At 55.4% G+C, this 21,468-nt stretch overlaps 1 protein-coding gene across 1 annotated transcript; it reads right to left on the minus strand.

The window, feature by feature from the left end:
• Nucleotides 1-3,041: 3,041 nt before the first annotated feature.
• CYGB (cytoglobin) lies at nt 3,042-19,130 on the minus strand. The gene is made up of 3 exons (XM_015646007.3): nt 18,622-19,130; nt 8,290-8,521; nt 3,042-7,604 (listed from the first exon to the last, which is right to left on the minus strand). The coding sequence occupies exons 1-3, from the start codon at nt 18,762-18,764 to the stop codon at nt 7,440-7,442; spliced, it is 540 nt and encodes a 179-aa protein (XP_015501493.1). The 5' UTR covers nt 18,765-19,130; the 3' UTR covers nt 3,042-7,439.
• Between the last annotated feature and the right edge of the window lie 2,338 nt (nt 19,131-21,468).

Below are 21,468 nucleotides of genomic sequence, written 5' to 3' on the forward strand. Positions count from 1 at the left end.
TGGGATGGGATGGGATGGGATGGGATGGGATGGGATGGGATGGGATGGGATGGGATGGGATGGGCTGGGGGCCATGAGCCCACCCCAGCTGTGCCCCTGGCATCATGGAATCAGCTCCTGAGCATGGGGAAAGTGTGGTTTCACAACCCTCCCCCCTCCCTGGGATCCCAGCAGTTTGCTACAGCAACCCTCCTCCTGCTGCTGGACCTCTCCCCATCCTCCGTCTGCCCCCGGCTTTGCTCTCTCTCAAGAGTGCCTGGGAGAAGAGAAACCCGGCTGTAAATTAACCGGGAGGATTTTTCAGTCTGAGATGTGCACTTCCCCCCTTTCTCCCCCCCCGCAGCTCTGTTATTTCATCTCGGCTGCCAAACTCCCGGGAATTAATCCCGGCCGGCGCTGACAGCGTTTACATTCAGCGCTGCTCAGATAAACCATATCAGCCGGCGCAGCTGAAGAGGAGCCGGGCGCGGAAGGAAGGGCTGGCTCCTGCTCAGTGTCAGCCCCACTGGGCTGCGAGGGTATTTTCCTGCCTGTTTTCTTCTCCCTGGGGGCTCTGCTCAGAACAAGGAGCCACCAAAACCCCCACCCTGGTGAGGGTGGCCGTGGCGGGGTTCATCCAGCGAAGCCAGGAGCTCCTGGCTCTTATCCTGGTGCAGATAATGGAGAGGAAGAAGGGATGTGTCCTTCAAGCTGGTGGGAATCTGCAAGCTCTGTCTCCCAAGGTTTCTCACCCTGTGCTACCCCTCACCCAGGGGAGCACTTCTCCTCACTGCCAGCTTCCTTGGGATGGGGTTTCCATGGGGAATTTCAATAACCATATTAAAAACTGCAGTGCAGTTATTGCATATTCTCTTTGTTAATCTCCCCCCTGCAGCTGTATTTCTGCCTGTCCCTCACAGTGAGCTCCTGGCCCTCCCCTCAGCTGTCACCAGGTGCCAGCAGGATATAGACACAGGGTGCAGATGTGTCACCTCTGATCCCACAGCAGCACAGGATGGTGGAGCCATCATTCCCCCAGGAAGGAGCACTGGGCCCTGTGGCCAGTGGAGTGGATGGAGGGGCTTTCCTGGAGCTGGAGCATGGCAAGTGGACTAGAAACACACCCTGTGCCATGGTTTAGCTATCAAATTCCTCCTCCCCTCCATCTCCCAGCCCACAAAACATCACTGGGGGCCACCAAGGTGCTTTCTCAGAGCTGGATCTCCACCTTGGGTGAAGGGTGGCTCCTGGAGAGCAGCATCCCCAGGCTGGGACACTTGGGAACAAGGTGGGTTTAGCACTCCACGAGCACAGGGCAGTGAGGGTGTGAGCCCATTGTCCCAGCCCCTGGGCCAATTTTCCTCTGTGGTGAGAGCCACAGCCTCCCACGGTCTCCTTTTCCCCGAGCACTTGCAGAGCACTGGCGAGGCCACAGGGTCTGGGTCAAGGCGTGATCGTCACAGCCACCCTGACGTGACAGGATCTGGGGGTAAATATTAGTACGAAGTGAAGGGCTGTGTACATATTTTCTCCCTGCAAGGTAATGCTGAAATTCCCTGCTCCTTTTCAACAAGCTGTTGGAAAAAACAGCCCCATTTTAGCACCCCCTGGCCACTGCTGGTCCTGACTACTCTCAGCTCAGCATGCAAAGGTCTGTGACCTTTGGGTCCCCACTGCAGGCTCCCCACCCCAGAGCTGAGTCCTTTTGCTCGTGGTTTCCCATCTGGAGCAGAGCAGTGTGCAGGCTTTGCTGACTGTTCACTTCCGCCTGGAAGTGTGTACAGGATGTGGCAGAGACTCCAAGGATGGCTTATTAATCACATTAACAACACCAAGTGGTTTTTTACCCCACAAGAAAAGACACAGCAGGAGAAGACAGATTGAACCAAGCAGTTTTTCCCCTCCCCACATGAGGAGGCTTCTGGATCCCTTCTCTGTGGCTGGTTGGGCTCAGTTTTGTGAAGCTGTAGGGAAAGAAAAAGCTTCCCTCTGTGTGACCACCCTTGTAATTGAGGCTTGGGGACTCCAGAGTAGCTCAAGTGCCTGCCCATGCAAAACTACAACACTTAACTGCTGGTTTTTCCCAACATAAAGGGGTGTAGAAAGGAATTGTTGCCCTCAGCCCAACAGGAGAAGTTGGCACAAGGCTCTCCAAGACCCTGAGCAGCCTTCAAGGCACCAATCTCTGCCCTCCTCCCTCTCAGAACTGTTTTCCCCCAGCCTCAGTCTGAAACTGGGATTACTCCCCATAAAATAGCTTGTGGCCAGGTGCTGGTATTTTCTACCACCCTGGTGGGATGGGTTTTCCCATTCCTGAAAGAATGTTCTGTACGGGGGGTAAAGAGTAACAATTAACAGGATTGCTTGAACTTGTTTTCCAAGCCCTGTATCCCACAGCAATGGAGCTTATGGGACAATAGCAAGAGTCTGTCTGTTTGTCCATCCATCCTCTGCAAACAACTTTGGAAAAGTTGGCCGGTGTCAACTGAACTCGAGGGCCTGTTTCACAAATGAGGGAGCTGGAAAGAGCCATGGGGAGAAACCACAGAGTGACCCAACCCTTCTGGGACCCATCCCCCTGCAACGTGATCCAGCCTCAGCAAGAGGCACAGGATGAGCCACCAGGGACTGAGACGTGGAAAATGGGGCTGCTGCTGCTCAGGGAGCTGTTTGTTATTTTTACAGGCTGGGAATAGGCTCACAGCCCTCGGTGGTTGTGGTTGCTGCATGTTGTGGCCATCAGGGAGCATTTTGGGCTGGCTGGGCTGCTGAAGGCACAGGAATAGCTCCTGATCCAGGGACCCTCCAGTGGTTTGCACAATGTACCTGGAAGCCAAGTGAAGAGCCTGGAGGAGGGACAAACCCTTCCCTCCCCACCTGAGTGCACTGCTAAGATGCCTCTACCACCCTTGGTGGGCACATCCACTCCCTTTGCTGCTGCTTTCCAGCCAAAAAAGCTCCCTGAGAATGAGCAGGAACCCCCAGACCCACACAGCCATGGGGCAGCCCCCCAACACCCCCTCACCTTCCAGCCACCCCATCAGAAAGAAACCAAGCGGAGCTGGAGAGGGTTTGATTGATTTATCCACTGAAGATACAAGTTTCAGTTTAATAACACCATTTTGTCCGGTTACAAACATACTAAAAACCTACAAAAAGAAAGAACAAGTTACACCCATATACACAGAACGCAGGTATAAAACCAGCACGGAAGCGCCGAGGAACACGAACATGAACAGGATCCGCAGCAGGAACAGGAAAGACACGGAGTTACATCAGACCGCGCACGCTCACGGCTGTGGGTCACGCTGGGGCTGCTTCAGACGGAACTAACAATTAGAGACGACTTCAGCTATGGAAAATAATTAGTGCTGCAGCCTGGCAAAGAGGTGGGAGCCAGGCAGGTGGTTTTGTCCCTCCCTTTCCCTAAGCTGGTCCAAGGTCAGCGCGTGGGTTTCGCTTTTATCCCTCTGCCTGGCGTCGATGGTGCTGGCCCCCAGCAGCCCTCGCTCCAACAGCCCCACGCCAGGGCAGCTTCCCTATGGCAAGGGGCAGGGAAGGCTGAGCTCTGGCACCAGAGTCCAGCCAGGTGATGTCTGGTCCCCCCTGAAGTCGCTGAGCATCCCCTCAGAGAGTGGGGGGACACTGCGACCTCTTTGGTGGGACAAAGCGGCAGAGACGCGAGAGGACTCCCCTGGGAGAGCTCAGGGCTCAGCTGCCCTGGGGATTTGTCACCCCCCAAGAGAAGATGAGGTTGGTGGCACAAGGCCCATAAAGGTTCTGGTGGTGTTGGGGGGTGTCTCTAGCTGGGTGCCTGCAGAGCTAAGCCTGCTGTGAATGTTTGCCGTGGGAGGGGGAGACGTGGTGGCTGGGACCTGTGCCCCAACCCAGCGTCTCCCATTCCCTCCAGTGCCCACCTCCCTCTGACCAAACACTGAGCTGCAGGGCAGGAGTGAGAGTTGGTTGATATGAGTGGGTGCTGCCAAAGAGAGCCAGGACAAGGTGCTCAAGGGGGACCCTGCCCCAGGGACACTGAATCCCCCCTCACTCAGCATTTCTCTACCTCTGGCAGGGGCACAAAGGCTTTCCCACCTGGTCACAGCTCCCAGCCCTGATGATAGTGCCAGGGGTGGGCTGGGAGGCACAGGGGTCCTCCACAGGGTAGAGAGAGACCAGCCGACCCCAACATGTGTTGACAAGGATGCCCTGAGCCTCAGCTTCTCACCTGTGAGCTTCGGGGAAAGACTTTGAAAGCTGGTCCTTACCTGCCACCACCAAGGAGAGCAAAGCTCAGCCCAAAGTGCCCTTAGCTCAGCCTAAGTGTGCCAGGAAGTGAAAGGTCAAGCCCCAGAGAGCAAGACCTGAGCAAAGCAGGGATAAGGGGCCCCCAGTCAGCTGTGGTGGGATCGGGGGGGGAGCAGTGGGCTGGCAGTGACAGGGAATGGCTGTGCACGGATGTGTGTGTGCCAGAGAGCCTTTCTGCTCTTCCACATGGCATTTATCAGCCCTGTCACTCTGGAATGGTACTTTTTCCTTATTCAGTAGATCTTCATCTCTCCCCAGAGGAGAATGTTCCTGGATTTAAGCAATGCCTCCTCTACTGCGGGCGGCAAAGAGGGGGCGTTCATTTTATCTCCATCTCCTCCCCTCCCGAGCTTTGCCCTGGCCGCCCTCCTGCTTCATGTTACTTCCTACAAAGCTGATAAAAATAAACATGTTTTTGTTTGCATCTATTGGAGTGGCCTGCAATTTGGCTGATGGGGTGGGGTGTGCTCCTCGAGGGACAGCAGCTGCACACATCTGGATCTGCTTTAGGAAAAAGTGCCTGGAAAGAACCCCAAGCCCAGCACACACACACGTGTGGGCGCACGAGGCCACGGGCCAGCTTTTCCTAGGGATGTAGAAAAAGAAAGGAGAAACCAAAGCACTGTTTAATGGGGAGGGGGGGGAACCTCCCTGATGCTGCTCCCCAAAAGCCAAGGCACACGGGTAGGTTGGGTATGAACATGGAGAATTTCCAGACACTCCAAAGTGGCTTCTCTGTGGACTGGGTGCCCAGTTTTGATTGTGGGAAGGGAGGGGAAGGGTTTGCGCTGCAAAAATAAAATTTCCACCTGGAGATTATTAACCTCAAAGGCTAATGTGCAAATTTTGTCGAAAGATGAAACGTCCCTGTACGGAAACATCCCTGGCCCAGCATCTGCAGAGCACAGGGAGTGCATGAACTCATCAGAAATACGTGCTGCTGGCCTCAAGGCCTTGGCAGGAGTCAGCAAAGCTGTGCTCGTGAGAGTCCCGTGATGTGCACACACACAAATATCATCTAACAGTCTTGATGGAAGCCATCTCCCTCCAGTCCTGCCCTGGAGGGAAGTCAATGGCTGAACAGGTTTTTCCCACCCATCCCTGCCCCAGGCAGCAGTGGTTGTTTGAGGGATGCCTCCACTGACACTCCAGTGTGAGCTGGAAGCAGCAGCTGGTGGCACCCTCACCAGTGCAGGCTGATGGGTGGAATTTTGGGGGTGCTGACTCTGGCAGCAACCCCATGAGCAAAGCAGCGTGGCTCAGCACCTGCTGCCTGTCCCCTCCCCACAGCCCCCTGGGTGCTGCACGCTGCCAGGCCAAGGACAGTGGTGCCTGAGCTGTTAGTGCCACCCAGCTGTCCCTGTGTGCCCAGGATGTGCCATTGCTCCAGGCTCCACTGCTCCTCTCCATCAGTGGTAATGTGGGATGCAGAAAGTGGCTGTAGTGACATTATTGGAGTCCTGGGACTATTTTGAGACAGAATAAATCTGTCCCTGGGGATGATTAAAAGCACAGGTGAGCAAAGCAGGAGCTTCTGTGTGTTTGCTCTGGAGGAGGGAGGTCAGCCTGGAGGAGTGACCCTGCAGCAGTGTCCCCACAGGGGAGGGATGTCCCCAAGGTGGCTGTAGGGATCCCAGTTGGAACTGTGGGCTTGCTGCCTGTCCAGCTGGCATCCAGGAGAGGAGCTGGTCTCTCTCAGGAAGCTGCCAGCTCTCCAGGACAGCGGTGGAGCGAGGCCAGAGGAAATCTCAGAAGGGAACCCTCCTCCCTCTTCAACAGATAACATTGCCCTTACTGCTTGCTAGAGCTCTAAAAATAGCAGAGGCCTTTAGGGAAATATTGGGTGGCGAGGATTCCAAAGCTTCCCAGCACATCTGACATTTCATCCTCAATCCTTTGCCATTCAGGTCCCAGAAATCTTTTCAATCCAACCACATGTGGGCAGGAGGGGCTGCTCCTCCTCCCGTTTTCGTAACTGCAGGGGAAACTGAGGCACAAATCAGGTAGACTCACCCGGAGGTTCAGGAGGAGTTGGTGTTGGAGGCGGGATGAGTGCTCCAAGCCGTGCAGCCACGTTTTGGGGGGTGTGGGAGAAGCCTTTGTCAGGCACAGGCAGGAGCACGGCTGTCCCCAGAGGGACACAGCTCCTGCGTGAGCTGATTTCTACCAGGCACTTTGTTTGGAGGAGCCCAGTCTCACCACGAGGGCAGGAATATGCTCTGTACAAGATATTTACTGATTTTAACAGAGAAGGGACCTTTCCTCATACCCAGAAATCCCTCCTGATAGGTCCATGCCATCTTTTCTCCTCCTGGTCACAGCCTGACCCCCCCTTTTCACTGAGAGGGGGACAAACCTACACACACCAGCTGCCAGGGCAGTGGCACATCGTGTGCCACCCAAGCCCATCCTCAGGGAGCTGAAGGGCAGTGGGTGGGCTCACCAGCTCCCCACGTGTGGCACAGGGACCCCACCTACACACCGTGCTCCGAGCCACGAGGGGAGGCAGCCCAAAGGCATCCCCCTCCTTCCCAGTCTCCCCCAGCCCAGGAGGGTTTGCAGCAGCCAGCCAAGGGCAGGGACTGTGGGTGACAGGAGAGGGAAGGGCTGCTGCCCACCTGGAGCACAGGGTGATGGGCACCCAGAGTGGCTCTGGCTGCCAGCCCTGCCGGGTGATACAGAAAGTGCAAAGCAAAGCATTCTCGGTGCCAGTCGGAGGCCTCCATGTGTGCCCCCAAAAGCCAGGCTTACCCAGGGGCTTCACATGGAAAATGAGGGTTGTGTTGTTTGTCAGTGAACGGGGCAGCACTTGTACAAGGGACTTTGAGATGGTGCAAGTGAGGTGCAGGATTTGGGAGGTGGTGATGGACAGGCCAGAACAGGAAGATGGAGCCAACAACCAATGCTCTCCCCTCGCCCTCTGCATCCCCTTCAACTGCTTCACCCCGACCCACCCACACCCTTCATGCTTCTGTGGCTTTTTTGGCTTATTAAGTTTGTTTTTTAAACCCCGTGGAGATCAAATTGTGACTTGGCAGCTGACAGAACTGGCCCTACCGGGCTCCCCAAACCGAGCAAAGATCTTGAGAAGAGACCAGAGTGAAGTCCTGGGGTGAGCAAAGCCCTCCCTGCCCCTCTGGTGGCCCCCTGGGCGCTCACAGGGTGGCAGTGGGGTACTGAGCCCAGCCCACCTCCTTGTAGGCTGCTGTCACATGGGTGTAGATCAGGGTCTTCATCTTGGTCCAGGCTCCGTGTGCCTCGGGGGTGAAGTCGTTGGGGTATTCCTCAGCAATGACCTCCAGCATGACTCCAGTCAGTTTCTGAGGGGAGGCAGACAGCAAGCAAGGGGTTAGCAACTCTCCAGGGAGCTGCACACAGCAAATTCAGCTCTTTCCTACAGAAACACTTGAACCCTGTTGCTGTCTGTAGGACACAGATGTCCTGGAGGTCAGTTGACACCCCTGGGAGCAGACAGGACAGGTAACCAGCCTGCCCAGGCAGCAGGACAGAGACCCAGGCATGGGGAGGGAGCTGCTGGCAGGCTGAAGCATCTCCCCAGTCTGGGCACCTCAAATTATTTGCAGAATCACAGAATATTCCAAGTTGGAAGGGACCCATAAGGATCATCAAGTCCAGTTCCTAAGTGGATGGTGATGTGTGGATCAAACCCATGGTCTTGGTGTTATTACTCTAACCAGTTAATTACCCAGCTAATTGAGTCCCTGCTATCGTGCTTAATTTCCAAAAGAAGGGCAACACAGGCACAGCATGGACATGGGCAGGGGTGTTTCCCTGGGCAGGGGGAGGTGCTGGGGGCTCTGGCACTGGCTGGGTGTGGGGATGGTGGTCTCCACAGGACAGTGTCACAGTGGGACACTCCAGCTGTGTGGGGAGCAGCCCCCACATCCAGCCCAGCTTCTCCAGCCGAGAACAGGCAGCACCAGCTCCTGCTCCCCTGCCCTCTTCCTAAAGCTGCCCAAAGGTTATTTTGCTGCTATCTTTTACCTTAAAGTAGATGGGCTCCACTTTGTGCTTGAGGGCGTGGGCCTTGCCCACCAGGGCCAGGACAGAGGAGACTTTCTCAGAGTCGTTGAGGTTCTCCACCACGGTGTTGATGGCCCCCATGACCCTCCGAGCGTGCTTGCGCAGCTGCAAGCTCCTCTCCATCTCCAGAGGGTCCTCCATGTGCTTGAACTGGCTGAAGTACTGCTTGGCCGAGGGGAAGTTCACAAAAAACCTTCCAGAAGGAACAGAGAGGAAATGCCATCAGGAGGGGGAGAGCAGGCTGAAGGGTTAAAGCAAAGCACAAGGGATGGAGATGCTGGAAGCCACCCCCTGCATCTCACACAGCCAGGGCTGATTTTCCTATCCAATTCCCCAGGAGCTGCAGCATTCAGCTGTCTGAAAACCAGCAGGTTGATGCCTTTTCCCCAAACCCCATCTGCTACAAGGTCATCACAGCTGGATATTCATTCCCAAAGCAGAAGCAAGACTGAGTTCTTGATGCCCAGAGATGCCACCCAGGCGTGCCAGATGCTGGATATGTGCCCACATATATCAAAACATCACATCCTGCCTCAGAGAGCTGGAGATGAGCATGAAAACCTCTCTCTATCCCACCCAGCCTCTCCTTGCTCCCATGGGCTTTATTTCTGCATTGCCACCAGAACAGTCTCCCCTCGTCCGAGCTGTCCCACCTGAGTCTCCAGCAGGACCCAAGGCCTGAGCTGATGTCACTGCTCATTTGTGACATTTTTCCCAGCACAAGGATACTCCCAAAACTCACCAGCCCCTCTGTGTGGGTGTGTGTGGTCTGGGGACTCTCTTTTCTGTAGGATTAAATCAATCCCAATGAAATGCAGCTGAAAGAAATGAAGTTGTGGTCACAGCTGATGTGCTGAGCTCCCCAGGGAGGTGGAGGGCTGGAGAGGGCAGGGAGTGGAAGGGCTCAAGGTAACAGAGAGCAGGGTTGGAGCCACCAGTGCCAACACCACCCATGCCAGGATTGCAGCTGGGGCTGCCACTTGAGTCACATTAACCACCCCCTTCCACCCAATTTATGCAGGAGAGAACCACGTCAGTGTTTGTTCCCCGCTTTCACACAGCTCCCTCCCTCCTACGGGGCTCTCCCTGGCTATGGACTGCTGAAGGATGCTCAGGAGGCAGCAGAGTGCTCTCAGGCTGTCCCCATCATTCCTGGCTCCAGGCAGGCTGCCTGCTCCCCTCCCTAACCCCCATCCCAAACCACAGGAACCTGAACCCATCCCACCTCTCTCTCCAACCATCACTGCTTCTCTCCAGAACCAGGTGGGATCTTCTTCTCCACTCACCACTCCATGAATAATCACAATATTGAGTACCAGGCTCCTTTACCAATTTGTTATCCTCCTTTTTCCCCCCTCCCTTCCTTCCCCCGCTCCCTTGGCTTGTGAAAGCTTGGGGGCATTGCCAAGGAAGCGGCGTGAAGCAGCGCCTGGAGTGCACCATCGCTTCTGTTGCTTCCCCAAGGCATCTGGGATTCATCAGATGGCCCAAAATAGGTTTTGGAGGTGTGAAGAGTGTGCAGCAGAAAGGGTGGGGGAGGAAGGAAGGTGGAAGGGGGAGACAAGGTGTTGCTTTTAAAACCCAGAGGGGACCCATGACAAAACTCCTCTTGTTGTTGTGCAGCCTCCTACCCCCAGCACAGCTCCTCCTGACACATCTGGTCCCTGTTGGGAGAAATCACTCCCAGGCCTGGCTGTCTCCAGCTCCTGCTGCCACAGAGATGCTCGGTCCTTCAGCCCAGAGCTGTCAGAGAAGTGCTGGGGGATGGAGCTGGCCACGGCTCCATGGATAACATCATTCCCAGGATTTAAGGCTTCTGCCCTGGGCATTTCCCCACAGAAGGGCAAGTGTTCCACTCTGATTTAATGGAACCGTCTTTTAAATTGAACCATCCCTCTGCCCCCATCCCATCCCTCCCCACCTCTATTGAAGCTGTTGCAGCTCCAGTCACCCAGCAAAGCCCTCCAGCTCCAACAGGGATCATCCTGCTGGGGTCAGAGCTCAGGGTTTTACCATCCCTGCTAGGGGATCTTTCCCCTTAACACGCTCCCCCCAGGCACTGGGAGCAAGGGATGTCACTGGAAGTGGGACCTGCTGCCCCAGACAGGGGATGGAGGCTGCCAGCTGGTCCCTGCATGCCTCAGCCTCTGAACCCCAAACCACAGGAAGCTCCCTCAAAAGCTGTATTTTATCTCAGCTGAAGAGCAGGATGTTCTGAAGGCACGGGAAATGAGTTGAGAAAAATTCCTGGTCTGAACCAGGAAGGGAATAGCAAGGGGGGAAGTGATCTCTGCATCATCAGGATTTACAGTGAGTCCCCAACAAGAGAAGGGCCAAAAGGAGACCCTGGGACCATCACCTCCACCTCTCCCCACTCTTGGCCAGATATGCCAGGAGCAAAGACTGGTTAAACCCTGAAAATACCCCAACCTGCATGAGACCAGACAAATGAAGGACCCAAATACTGGGTTTCCATCTTCCCCTGCTTTGCAGAGCCTCAGGTGATGGCCCTACAGGAACTGAGCCCAGCAGCTTCCCCAGGGGATCTACGGTGCTGGGGATGTAAAACCAGCAAACCTTCAGCTCATGTTCAATCCTGTATCTGCTGGATTTCTTTGGAACTGAAACAGAGGAGCTCTAAAACATCTTTGCTTCAAGCAAGCCCATGGATGGCCAGAGACCTGCAGCCACCTCTCCTTGGAGAGCAGCAGGCGCCTGCAGCAAGAACTTCTGCCTGGAGCAAATATTTGAGCTGTCAAACCACAAAGAAAGGGGAAGGAGATTCACTCAGTGGTAGTTGTTAATAAACAGAGAAGATTAATTTAACACAAAGGTTAAATATAACCAGAGGAAAGGAGAAAAATAAAATAATTCCAACAACAGTGAGTTACAAGAGGTGTTGGTTGGGGTTTTTCCATCTCCAGAAAATTTTGAGAGTTGAAACCTCTTGGGTTCTGTATGTTTTTTTGATCATTATGTGCATGTGTGTGTGTGTGTGGTTTGGGCTTTTTTTCTCCATCAGAATCATTAAAAGATGATATTTACCATTTCATATCACACAAAATGATGATTGATAGGAACCAGATGCCTGCATACCGATCTCATTAAATTTCTTTTTAAGTGATTCCATTCTCCACCCGCTAATTTGCACTCTGCCAGCTACATCTGGACCCAGTGGACAGGATGTCAGGATTGCTTTTCCTCTCTCTTTTGCCCTTATAACAACTTTAAGGACACAACCATTCCCAGTAGCAGAGCCAAAGGAAATAATTAAGGTGCAAACCCACTGCAGTTACTGGAAACCTGTTTTCTGTTAGGGAGGAGTGGTGTCTCCTCCATCTCCCCAGAGCATGCAGAGCAAATCCTGCATGGAGGAAACCTCCAGACCCAGCCACCTCCTTGCATCCCCAGCTGGAAAGAGGACACTTGGATGCTGTGTGGTTCCCCCAAGCACCTAAATTCTTGATTCTTCACTTACTCTGCAAACTGTGAGGTGAAAATGCCTGTGAGCCCTCAGATCTGCTGGGAGGCTTCAGCTGAACCCCCAGCCAGCTTAGAGACTGCTTTTTTCTAGATTTCCACAGAATCATTCTGGTTGGAAGAGGACTTTAAGACCACCAAGTCCATCTCTTAACCCAGCACTGCCAAGCCCACCAGTAAAACATGTCCCCAAGTGCCACATGTACACATCTCTTATATCCCTCCAGGGTTGGTGACTCAACCCACCAATGCTTTCATGTTTTCTCTCGCCTCGTCCCTCTACGTGGGAGAAACTCTAAGGCAGCCTGGAGCCTCCCCGTCCCCTTTTCAAACCTCTCCTTCCAACTCCTCTCTGCTCGGGTGCCTACAAAGCAGCTGATAATGGGTAGGCAGGTGGTGTGTGATGCTATTTATTATGCCAAGGGCTGTCTCACCGCTTCGCCTGCACATTCCCCCTGCTCCTCCCAGCCACCTGTAGCCCATCATCCCCTTTTCAGGCTGGGGAAATGCTGCTGCCTGCTGCCTGGCTGTTTACCCAACCCAGGGTGAGGAAGGTCTCACAGGTGTCGATGCCACAGCTCAGGAAGACAGAAAAAGGCAAATCTAACAAATAAAAAAGGGGTTGTGCTTGCCTGCTCCCATGTCCTCTCTCTGAAAGCTCCTGGACAGGTGGAGATGGTGGTGGGCAACATCTCCAGCTCTGTCATGGGAGGCCTGGAGGGAAAAGGGCCAAGCCCCCCATCCACACAGTAATGCTAAATTCAGCTTCTTCTGCAGCTGAGGGGAGTATGTACCTGGCCTTCCTCCAGGTGAAACCCACATCCCACTGCAAAGCCTTGGGGCAGAATCCAGCACAGCACTGAATCTGCTCAACAGGTTCAATCCAAGCTTCAGGCTCCCAATCCTGCACAGCACTGAACCGTGCTCAGAGGCTGTAATGCCCCAAGGCAGAGGGACCAGGACACCCCAGTGAGTCTGCGAGTGGACTCAGCAGCAAAGATTCTACCAAATACATTTGGATGTGAGCTGGAAACTCCCAGGGGCATGTCCTGCTCACTTCTGCGTGCACAACTCACACCTCCAAGCCTTCACTGCTGTTGTTTTTCCATACCACAAATGTGGATTCAGCCAAAAGCCTCTTGGCTGCACAGGTGAACCTTTAGGGTAGGGGTAAGGACACCTTTCATGGGAGAAGTGAATTAACAGCACCAAAGCAGCTTTCCCAGGTGTCTCTGGAGACCCACCTCCCTTGGAGCTGGAAGGAGACCCCTGGCTGGGTAAAGAGGCGAGTGACACACATCCACAAGGACGTAGTCCATGTTCCACTAACACTGTGAACCTGTGTGTTGTTGGTGTCCACCACCACCACCTCTGCCCTCCAACGCTCCCTTGGTGATTTCCAGCAGCCCCGGCTCAGCCGTGCCTGTGCTCGGGCAGGAACTCTGCGTTCCCCAGGCACCCTCAGTGCCAGCCTGCCCAGGGCTGTCCTGGCATTTCCCTGCCCTTAATGAGCCCTGAAGCTCGGCAGGCGGGCACTGCTCCACAGCAGCAGCCTCGTTAACGGGGCCGGCTGGCAGAGCCGAGCCTCGGCCTTCCCTCGCCGCCTGCTCTGGAGGAGGGATTGTCACGGCTGCCACCGACCCATCCTCAGCCACAGCCAGGGAAACTGGCCAGGGGAACCGCTCACCCCCGGAGCCTTTGCTTGCCTTGCTCACGGATGTCCTCGCAGCTCTCGGTGTGTTGAGCGGGGTTTTTCTACTTCAGTGGCTTGCAGGTGATGCAAGGGCAGCACGGGGACAGGGAACATGGGAAAGGCTCTTCTCTGGACATCCCAAGAGCTGCTGGCAGCCCCGAGGCCGTGGCTGGTGTGGGATGTGCCACAGGCATCCCCACACAGCTGCCTTGGCCATGAAGAAGGGCTGGTCCTGGGAGCTGTGATCAGAGACAGTGGTAGGAGAGGGGGCTGTTCTGAGACTGAGCTTATTAAATACTCACTCACCCCCTCACTGCTCGTGGTTGTAAGGTTGGGAAATGTCCCTTGTGCTTTCCTGTGCCAGCAGAGCAGGGCCCTGCTGCCCTCTGCTCTCCTTGTCCCCAGAGAAAACATCTCAGCTCGACCACAACTATTCGTGAACATGGGACAGGGGCTCTGCTGCTGCTCTTTTCAGTGGGCTCTTTTCAAAGAAAGATATTGCATCTCTCTGAGCCACTTTGCCCTGAAATGTGTCCTTCATCAGCCAGGAACGGAGCCTTTCCCTATGGACGCCTCCGCAAAACACATGTTGGCTTTGGGGGTAGCTGCAAAATCCCTTCTTTAAATGCTATTTTTGGGTAGATTCAAACCATACTTTTTTGATTCAGCTGGAAAAAAAATGGTTTTCTGCATTGCCAGACTCATTACTCAGATTTTTTGCTATTTTAACCTAGAACTCACAATAACGTCTGGCATCCAAGGAGTGCTTTCATATTTTAAATCTCTTTGCAAACTGTCTGAATCCAGGTGTGTTTGCTCAGACTAAGCAGCCGTTGAAATCCAGGGACCTGATCCTGCATTGGCAAACCTTTTGCTTCCCCTCCTACACTTCTTGAGGGGGAAAGAGCACATCAGGAGTGATGGAGAAGGGTGGAAATTTGGAATGCTGATGGCTCTGAGGTGCAGACGGAGGGAGCAGTGGTGGAGAAGCCCTGTGGAGGCGGCACAGCCCGTGGTGGCTGAGCCAGGTTGTGTTCCCTGCACTTGGCATGGCATTACCATTTGGTCCAGATTCTCCTGGGATCTAATAGAAACTATCCCTGGGTTTTGTCCCCTGATGGGATCCATAAAGTTTTGTGGTCCCACATCTGTGCCTTGGTGCGTGTGTGTGGGTGTGGGAGCGAGCGCTGGGACAGGCTGCGGTTTTAGCCCTGAGTGCTGGGCTTAGTTGGGGTCTGCAAAGGAGAGAGGGTCCCAAACCCCCTCTGATGTTCACCCCTGGGTGCTCTGAGCCACCCCCAGGTGTTTGCATCCCCCAGCTCTGTCTCAGAGTGTTGCCAATAAACTATTGGAAGGGAAAAGGGGGACCTTGGGAGGGATGGCCACATGCTGGAGGGCTCCTGCACTGCACAGCCAGGGCTAATGCAGATTCTGAAGGCTGCCCTGCTCTCTGTGGTGAGGGAGGGTTCAAAAAGGACTGCTTTCTAAATAACAACGGGGAAACTGAGGCACAGCAATGAGCCTGGGGGCATGGGGAGGCTCTGGAAGAGCTTCAGCCCAGGGCTCCCAGCCAGCCTTCTTGGGAACCACTCAGCCAAGGAGCCACAGCCCCGCTGAGCAGCTCCAGGCTCCTGCTCCAGCCCCAGCTCCTGCTCCGGCCCCAGCTCCAGCTCCTGCTCCTGCTCCTGCTCCTGCTCCTGCTCCTGCTCCTGCTCCAGCCCCAGCTCCTGCTCCAGCCCCAGCCCCAGCTCCTGCTCCAGCAAGGGTTAAGGCAGCTGTGAGATGGAGCCTGCAGAGGCCCCAGAGCTCCCGAGGAGGAAGATGAGCGTGGCGAGGAGACTCTGCTTCCTCCGGGGCGAGGCTCCCCACCGAGGAAATTGTCAATTAGCGACATAGTTTTAACCACAGAGCGCAGATTCCCAGGATCCGGTGGCTGCTCAGCCGTAGCCCCCATTATTCTTGTTTGTGTCCCCCGGGGTCCCAGAGCTGTGTGAGATCAGGGACCCATCGTGCTAGGGCAGGACTCCAGGGGTTTGCTGTGGGTTCAAGCACCAGCAGCAGCCACGAGCGATGGGAGCATGATGCCCAGCTCTGTGCCTCAGTTTCCCCACCTGCAAAGCATGGAAAGGCTGGGGGTGGAGGGTTGGGATGCTGGTAGAGGCAGAGGGAGCTGGACTGGACTCCTGCAGGATGGCAACACCGCAGACCCCCCATCACTGCCTTTTGGGGGGCATTGCTGCCTCCTTTCCTCCCCCCTTGGGGCACAGGATCAGCCCCGGATTAATTTCAATAGTGCTGCGAACCCCCCCAGGCCTTCCCACATGGGAAGATGGAATTCCCTGCCCTCAGCAGCTCTGAAGGGATGGAGAGAGGATGGAGCAGGTAAGCAGGGAGAGACCCTCTGCCACCAAGTCCCTGGAGCCAAGTTGTGACCCCGACCAGACGTGCTGATAGATTTACCTGCTCTCACCGCTCTGCCCGTGGGGGCTGCAGCAAAGGCAGGTCCACAGCCACCCTTCCTTCTCCCTGGCCACACCGATGCAAACCCCTTCCTGCCTCAGTTTCCCTAGCAAGGTGAGCAGCAGCACCAGGCGGGCACTGGTGAAACGGAGGCTGACTGGGGCAGCTCCCAGCCCCCGGCACGTCGTGTGTGTGCCCATCCAAAATGTGCTGGGTCACCTCTCACCGACCCCACCAGCGGCCAGCCACTGCCCCCTCCGCAGCCCCGACCTCTGGAGCTGCTGAATCACGTCTTGGGAAGTGTCTGCCTCCGGGCCGAGCTCACGCATGACCCACTTCTCCCGGAGGCTGCTGCCAGCTGCCAGCGCGGCTGGGAGAGCAGCAGAGCCCGAGCTGCCAGCCCCGGCCAGGGCTGCCCTGCTTTCCCCGCACCTGCTTCCCCAGGGAGCTCAGGTGCAGCTCAAAGCTCACAGCGGGGCAGAGCAACAGCGCAAAGACCTCTTTGGGGACAGGGTTTGTGACCTGGGGACAGCTGTGCCATGCGGGTGCAGGGGGATGTGCTGCTCCAGCCGGTGCTGCTGGAGGGGATGGTACCTCTCCCAAATTGCATCACTGTCCCCAGGGACATGCCCAAGGCCAGACTGCACTTTAGGCATCTCAGGGAAGCTCTGGCTCAGGTGGGTTTAGCTGGGATGTGCCAGGGCATGTGCCATGACTAAGGATGTAAAGGCTCCCAAAGAGCCAGGGTTCATCCTAGCAGGCAGTTCTGTCCTGCCCTGTTGTCACAGCAGGACAAAACCTTCACCACACTGCACAACTCTGCCTGGATTTAAAATAAAAAACAAACTGGACCAAAAACTTCTGCTGGGAAAGTTTGAGTTGGGATCAGAGCTCAGCTGCCCGGTCCCCACTGCCACATCTCAATTCCCGTCATGCCCAACCTTGCTCCAAGCACCATGGGGACTCCAAAAGCGATGAGTTGCCCTTGGTGAATCCCCATGGCATTGCCACGAGTCCCTTGGTGCCAGCTGTGGGCACACAGCCCCCCTCCCTGTGTCTGTGGGCAGCGGGCACCTGGAAGTGCTGGCAGATGGGGCATGGCATGACCCAGGTGCTGGGCAAGGGGCTGGCCATGCATGGCTGGTGGCCAAGCCCCAAGCTGAATTCATGGGATGGGGCTGAGGGGAATCATGTAGCCCCCAGATCTCTGCTCCTTCTGCTTCAACCCCAGCCCAGGTAGGTTTGGTGTCCCCAGCCGTGGAGCTGTCACACCTCCTGACTGCCCTGACTGCCTGCACAGAGTGGGGGCCATGAGAATGGGCTCAGCCATCAGCTGGCTCTGAGAGAAGGAAATGTTTGTGAAGGAGGTGGAGAGGGGGCTCCAATGTCATTTTGGAATCTGCAGAGGGGTCTTGGTAAGAAAATCCCATTGCAGTGCTGGCAGCGAGCCTGGAGGGAACTGGCTCTGCTTGTGATGTCCAGGGAGGCTCTGCTCCCTGCAGACCCCATGGGCTCTGGGCTTTAGCTCAGTCAGCTGGAAAACTTTCAGATGATTATTAGTAAACAGCAGATCCATCCAAGGGGTTCCCTGCACACCCACAGTCCCCTGCTGCAGAAGATGGGAAGGACACAACCCAGTCTCAGGTCTCCTGCCTGGGGTGCCTGCTTTGGTGCAGGTGGGGGTCTGACCGGGGACACCCCAGCATTACTGACCCCAGGGATGAGCGGTGTGACTCTCTGGACAGGATCTTTGCTGATTGCCCATAGGTCATTGCAGGCATCTCACCGGCCCCTCTCCTTGCCCTGCCCATCCTCCCATCCCCTCCCAAACAGGGGAAACGGCCTGTTGGTGCCGTACCCCACCGATACCCCAAACTTCCAGTGCCAGTGGCACCCTGTGCCATTTCCACTCGGCGCCTTCCCGGTGTACCTGGACACGGTTTTACTCCCAGACAACACAAGAACCCCCACCTGCCTCTGCTCCCCACCTCCAGAGCATCTCCCCTGCTCTGGCTGCATGTGCAGAGCTCTGAGCTGCTGTCTGTGCCCCACTGCCATCGGGAGATGCTCCGCACCCTCCACCCGGGGCTGCTGTCCCCCCCTGCCCCCCTCTCCCTCCCGTGCCCCCCACAGCCCCCTTCCACCGCCAACTTCAGCGCTCTCCTTCCCGCCGACGCTGCCGCCGGAGGGACAGATGGTGCCCTCGGAGACACACCTGCTTGGGTTTTATCTTGGCTCCCAACTCGCATTATTTCACCCGCCAGCCTGCTACGGACCCGTGCCATCCTCACGCCGCTCCCTGGGGATGCACAAACCCCAGGCCCCCAAGGCACCCGCAGCCGGGGCTGAGCTCCCCCCGCCCCCGCCGCCCCCAGCCCCGGCCGCAGCTTAAGGTGACCTTTGCATGGAAACAGCTTCCCCCAAAGTCCCCGGCGAGGCTCCCCCCGCTCCCCCTGCTCTGCCACCCGGCTCAAAGGTGTGGGAATCCGAGGAGCGCTGTGAATCCCTCCCTGCTCCCAGGCAGCAAATACACCCAGCCAGCTCCCCACTCGCTGTCATTCATCTCCACTCAGTTCTATATATTGTTCTGCCTCTTTCTCAGCTATAAAGAGATTCAGTTGGATTTGCTGCTTCCTTTTTTTGGTTTGTTTTTTAAATACCTGATGAGTATGGAGACCCCAACGTCCTCGCAGTTTGCATATACTCTGCTCCATATCTCTTGAATAACCTTTTTTTCTGCGTCTGAAATCTCTTCACTTCTTTCCCATCTCTCAATCTCCATTTCTCCCTGGACTTTCTCCATGAAAAACAGCCGGCAGGATCCTCCAGGAAGCCAGGAGGAGATAAAGAGAGATGTGTGTGAGCGGGTATATCCTGCGAGAGGAGACAAGGTGTTTGCTCGGCGGCTCTGCGACGTGTGGATGTGGATGTGTGTGTGAGAGAGTGTGAGTGCAGCTGCCTGTCAGCGTGTTTAGATATGGAATTTAAAAAATATCCTGGAGGAATGATGCGTGCGATTAGATTTGAGATCTCCTAGTGCTGTCCATGGCTGTAGTTAGCTTCAGCTCGCCTCGGATGTGTGTGGCTGACTGATGAGGAACTGCCTAAAAGTAAAATATTCAAAGGCATTGCAAGACCAGCCTCTTCACCAATGTGTGAACGTGAGCTCACTTTCTCCCTCTCTCCTCCTCTCTCCCACTCCTCCCTCCCTCCTTTCTTTTTTTTTTTCTTCTTTTTTTTTTTTTTTTCTCTCCCTGAAAGGGAGGGATGAGAGAGATGTTCTGGGCAACATCAGGACGGGGCTGGCGGGGGGAGGTAGTGCTGGAAGTTTTTTTTCCAGCCCTTTGTAAACAGCTCAGAGGAAATTCAGAATCCAGAGTGCTGAGTTAAAGTTAGGTTTTATCCCGCTGTGCCGAGTTCTGCCCCGGCTGTGCTCTTTGCACTCCCTGATTTTGCAGGAGGTTCGGAAGGACAAACTCCTCACCTCCAATTCTTGGGCTGCGGAGAGTCGGGTCGAGACGAGAGCTGCGAGAATCTCTCTGCCCCCCAAAAGAGATCGCGGTCTGTCCCAAAGGGACTTTTTTAATGCTGAGAATTTGCTCTCCGTTCTTGTGGCAGGAGCCAGAGTTAAGGCACTTGTGAAATGAAGGTATTATTGTGGATTGCATCGCTCCTGGCAGCGCCTTGGCAGGGAACACCTCCACTCCAGGCTCCCCGCCGCCTCCGTGGGTGTGCTTTTGGGGCTGCTTTTTACCCAAATGCCATTCCCAGCTCCCTGACAATCCGGCGTGTTAAACCCAGTCCATTAGCACAGAGAGCAGGAAAATCCTACGGGGATTTGAAATAACCGCGAGTCCCCCCGGGAGGGAACAGCGAGCAGCGGAGCAGAGAGCGCGCCCCGCCGCCCCCCAGGGCAGGACAGACGGACGGACAGACCGACAGACGGGCTGCGGGGTTGCTGAGCCCCTTGAGGGGCTGGAGCTTTGTTACTGCAGAGCTGTCGAGGCTTTTTTTTGCTGTATTTCTCCTTCAAACCAGCCTTGGCCACCTCCCCATTAGCAGCGCCAGACTGGTGGTGTCAGCAAATTTGCTCTTGCAGAGCTGATGAGAGCTGGTGGAGAACGTGCTGCCCGCAGATCCCCCTCTGTGGGACCCCAGGGAACCTGTGCTGGGACAGACCGGGAGCCCCACACATCCCAAAGCTCCTTGGATCGACAGCAAAGCTCAACTGCGAGCTGCTGAACCCCGCAGTGTGACAGCAGAGCACTGTGGCCATCCTGACGTGGCCAGAGGTCAGGAATTGCTCAATACCACCACCAGCAGCTGCTGAATCATCAGCTTCTCACCAAGTTTGGATTTGCCTTGTGCCCATTAGCCCCTGGGATGAACAGCCCCAGCTCAAACATTAACCACAAGGTCCCCAGGTGGTCACCAGGCAGCAGAGAAACCCCCCTGGACATGGGATGGCACAGCCAAGCTTATCACCCTCCCTTCAGGCGCAGGGGAAGAGGTGCTTTAGACTCAGCTTAAACCCAGAAAGACCCAGCTTTAACCCAGAGCAAAATTGCAATGCAGGGCAAGTGCTGTCAAAAGGGGGAAAAAAATCAAATACTGACCAATGTGAACCCTGGGGAGGGTAATCTGGGTCGAGCATTGGTTATCACTTGCTGTGTGTTTACAGAAAAGAAGTCTTTGAGCTTTTGTATCTGGTGGCTTAGTCAACCCCAGGCTCACAGACTGGCACGTGGTTCCTGTGTGCAGCAAGTGCTTTTCCTCACTCCCTGGCACCAGGAGTCAAAATATCAGGGTTCAAAAGTCTCCATTTAGAAATAATAAAATATTAGAAAACATTAGAAAAGTAAGTGAGAAATCCCCCAGCTTTTTTCAGATTTCTGCCTCCCTCTCTGGGCTCGTCACGTCTGGCCCTGGCAGGAGCCCAGCCCCATTCCCATCCTGCTCCACAAAAGGAGACGGGGAGTAAAGCAGTGGTGATTCTACACTGCCTCAAAATCCCAAATGATCCCAACAGCCCTGCATTTCTGCGTCTGGTCCCAGACGTGGAACATAAATCAAGGGCAGGAGTGCAGGCACACGCTGTCACGTGCCTGCCACCCGTTTCCATGGTTTCCCATGACTGTTGCTCTCAAGGGCTTGGGGTTAGGAGGAGACTTGTTCCAGAAGGAGAAAGATGCTGTGTTGACACCATTACTGCCTGCTGGCCCAGAGGGGAGCTCAGCATGGTGCCTGCTGCTCAGGGCAGTTCAGGACCATGGGACTCAAGGAGGGGGACAGAGAACTTGGTCCCCACGGCCAGTGCAGAGGCTGAGATGGGGTCAGCCTGCATAATCCATACTGAAGAAATCAATCCATCTCTCTCAGATCCTGATTCAACACCCTGATCCCTCTCCCCTCACCAGCTGAGCATCACAGCCCTCCTGCTTTCCATCTCCTTCCTGTGGACCTGTCCCTGTGGTGGGGTGACATTGTGATGCCATGTCCCTGCTGAG

Source organism: Parus major, chromosome 18 (genome assembly GCF_001522545.3).
Source record: "Parus major isolate Abel chromosome 18, Parus_major1.1, whole genome shotgun sequence".
NCBI classification, from domain to species: domain Eukaryota; kingdom Metazoa; phylum Chordata; class Aves; order Passeriformes; family Paridae; genus Parus; species Parus major.

Coding starts and splice junctions, on each gene's coding strand:
- CYGB (XM_015646007.3), bottom strand. CDS start 18,764: ATGGAGAAAGTCCAGGGAGAAATGGAGATTGAGAGATGGGAAAGAAGT. Junction 8,522..18,621: donor GGGGTCTCCATACTCATCAG/GTATTTAAAAAA, acceptor TCCTTCTGGAAG/GTTTTTTGTGAACTTCCCCT. Junction 7,605..8,289: donor TGGAGCCCATCTACTTTAAG/GTAAAAGATAGC, acceptor GCCTCCCCTCAG/AAACTGACTGGAGTCATGCT.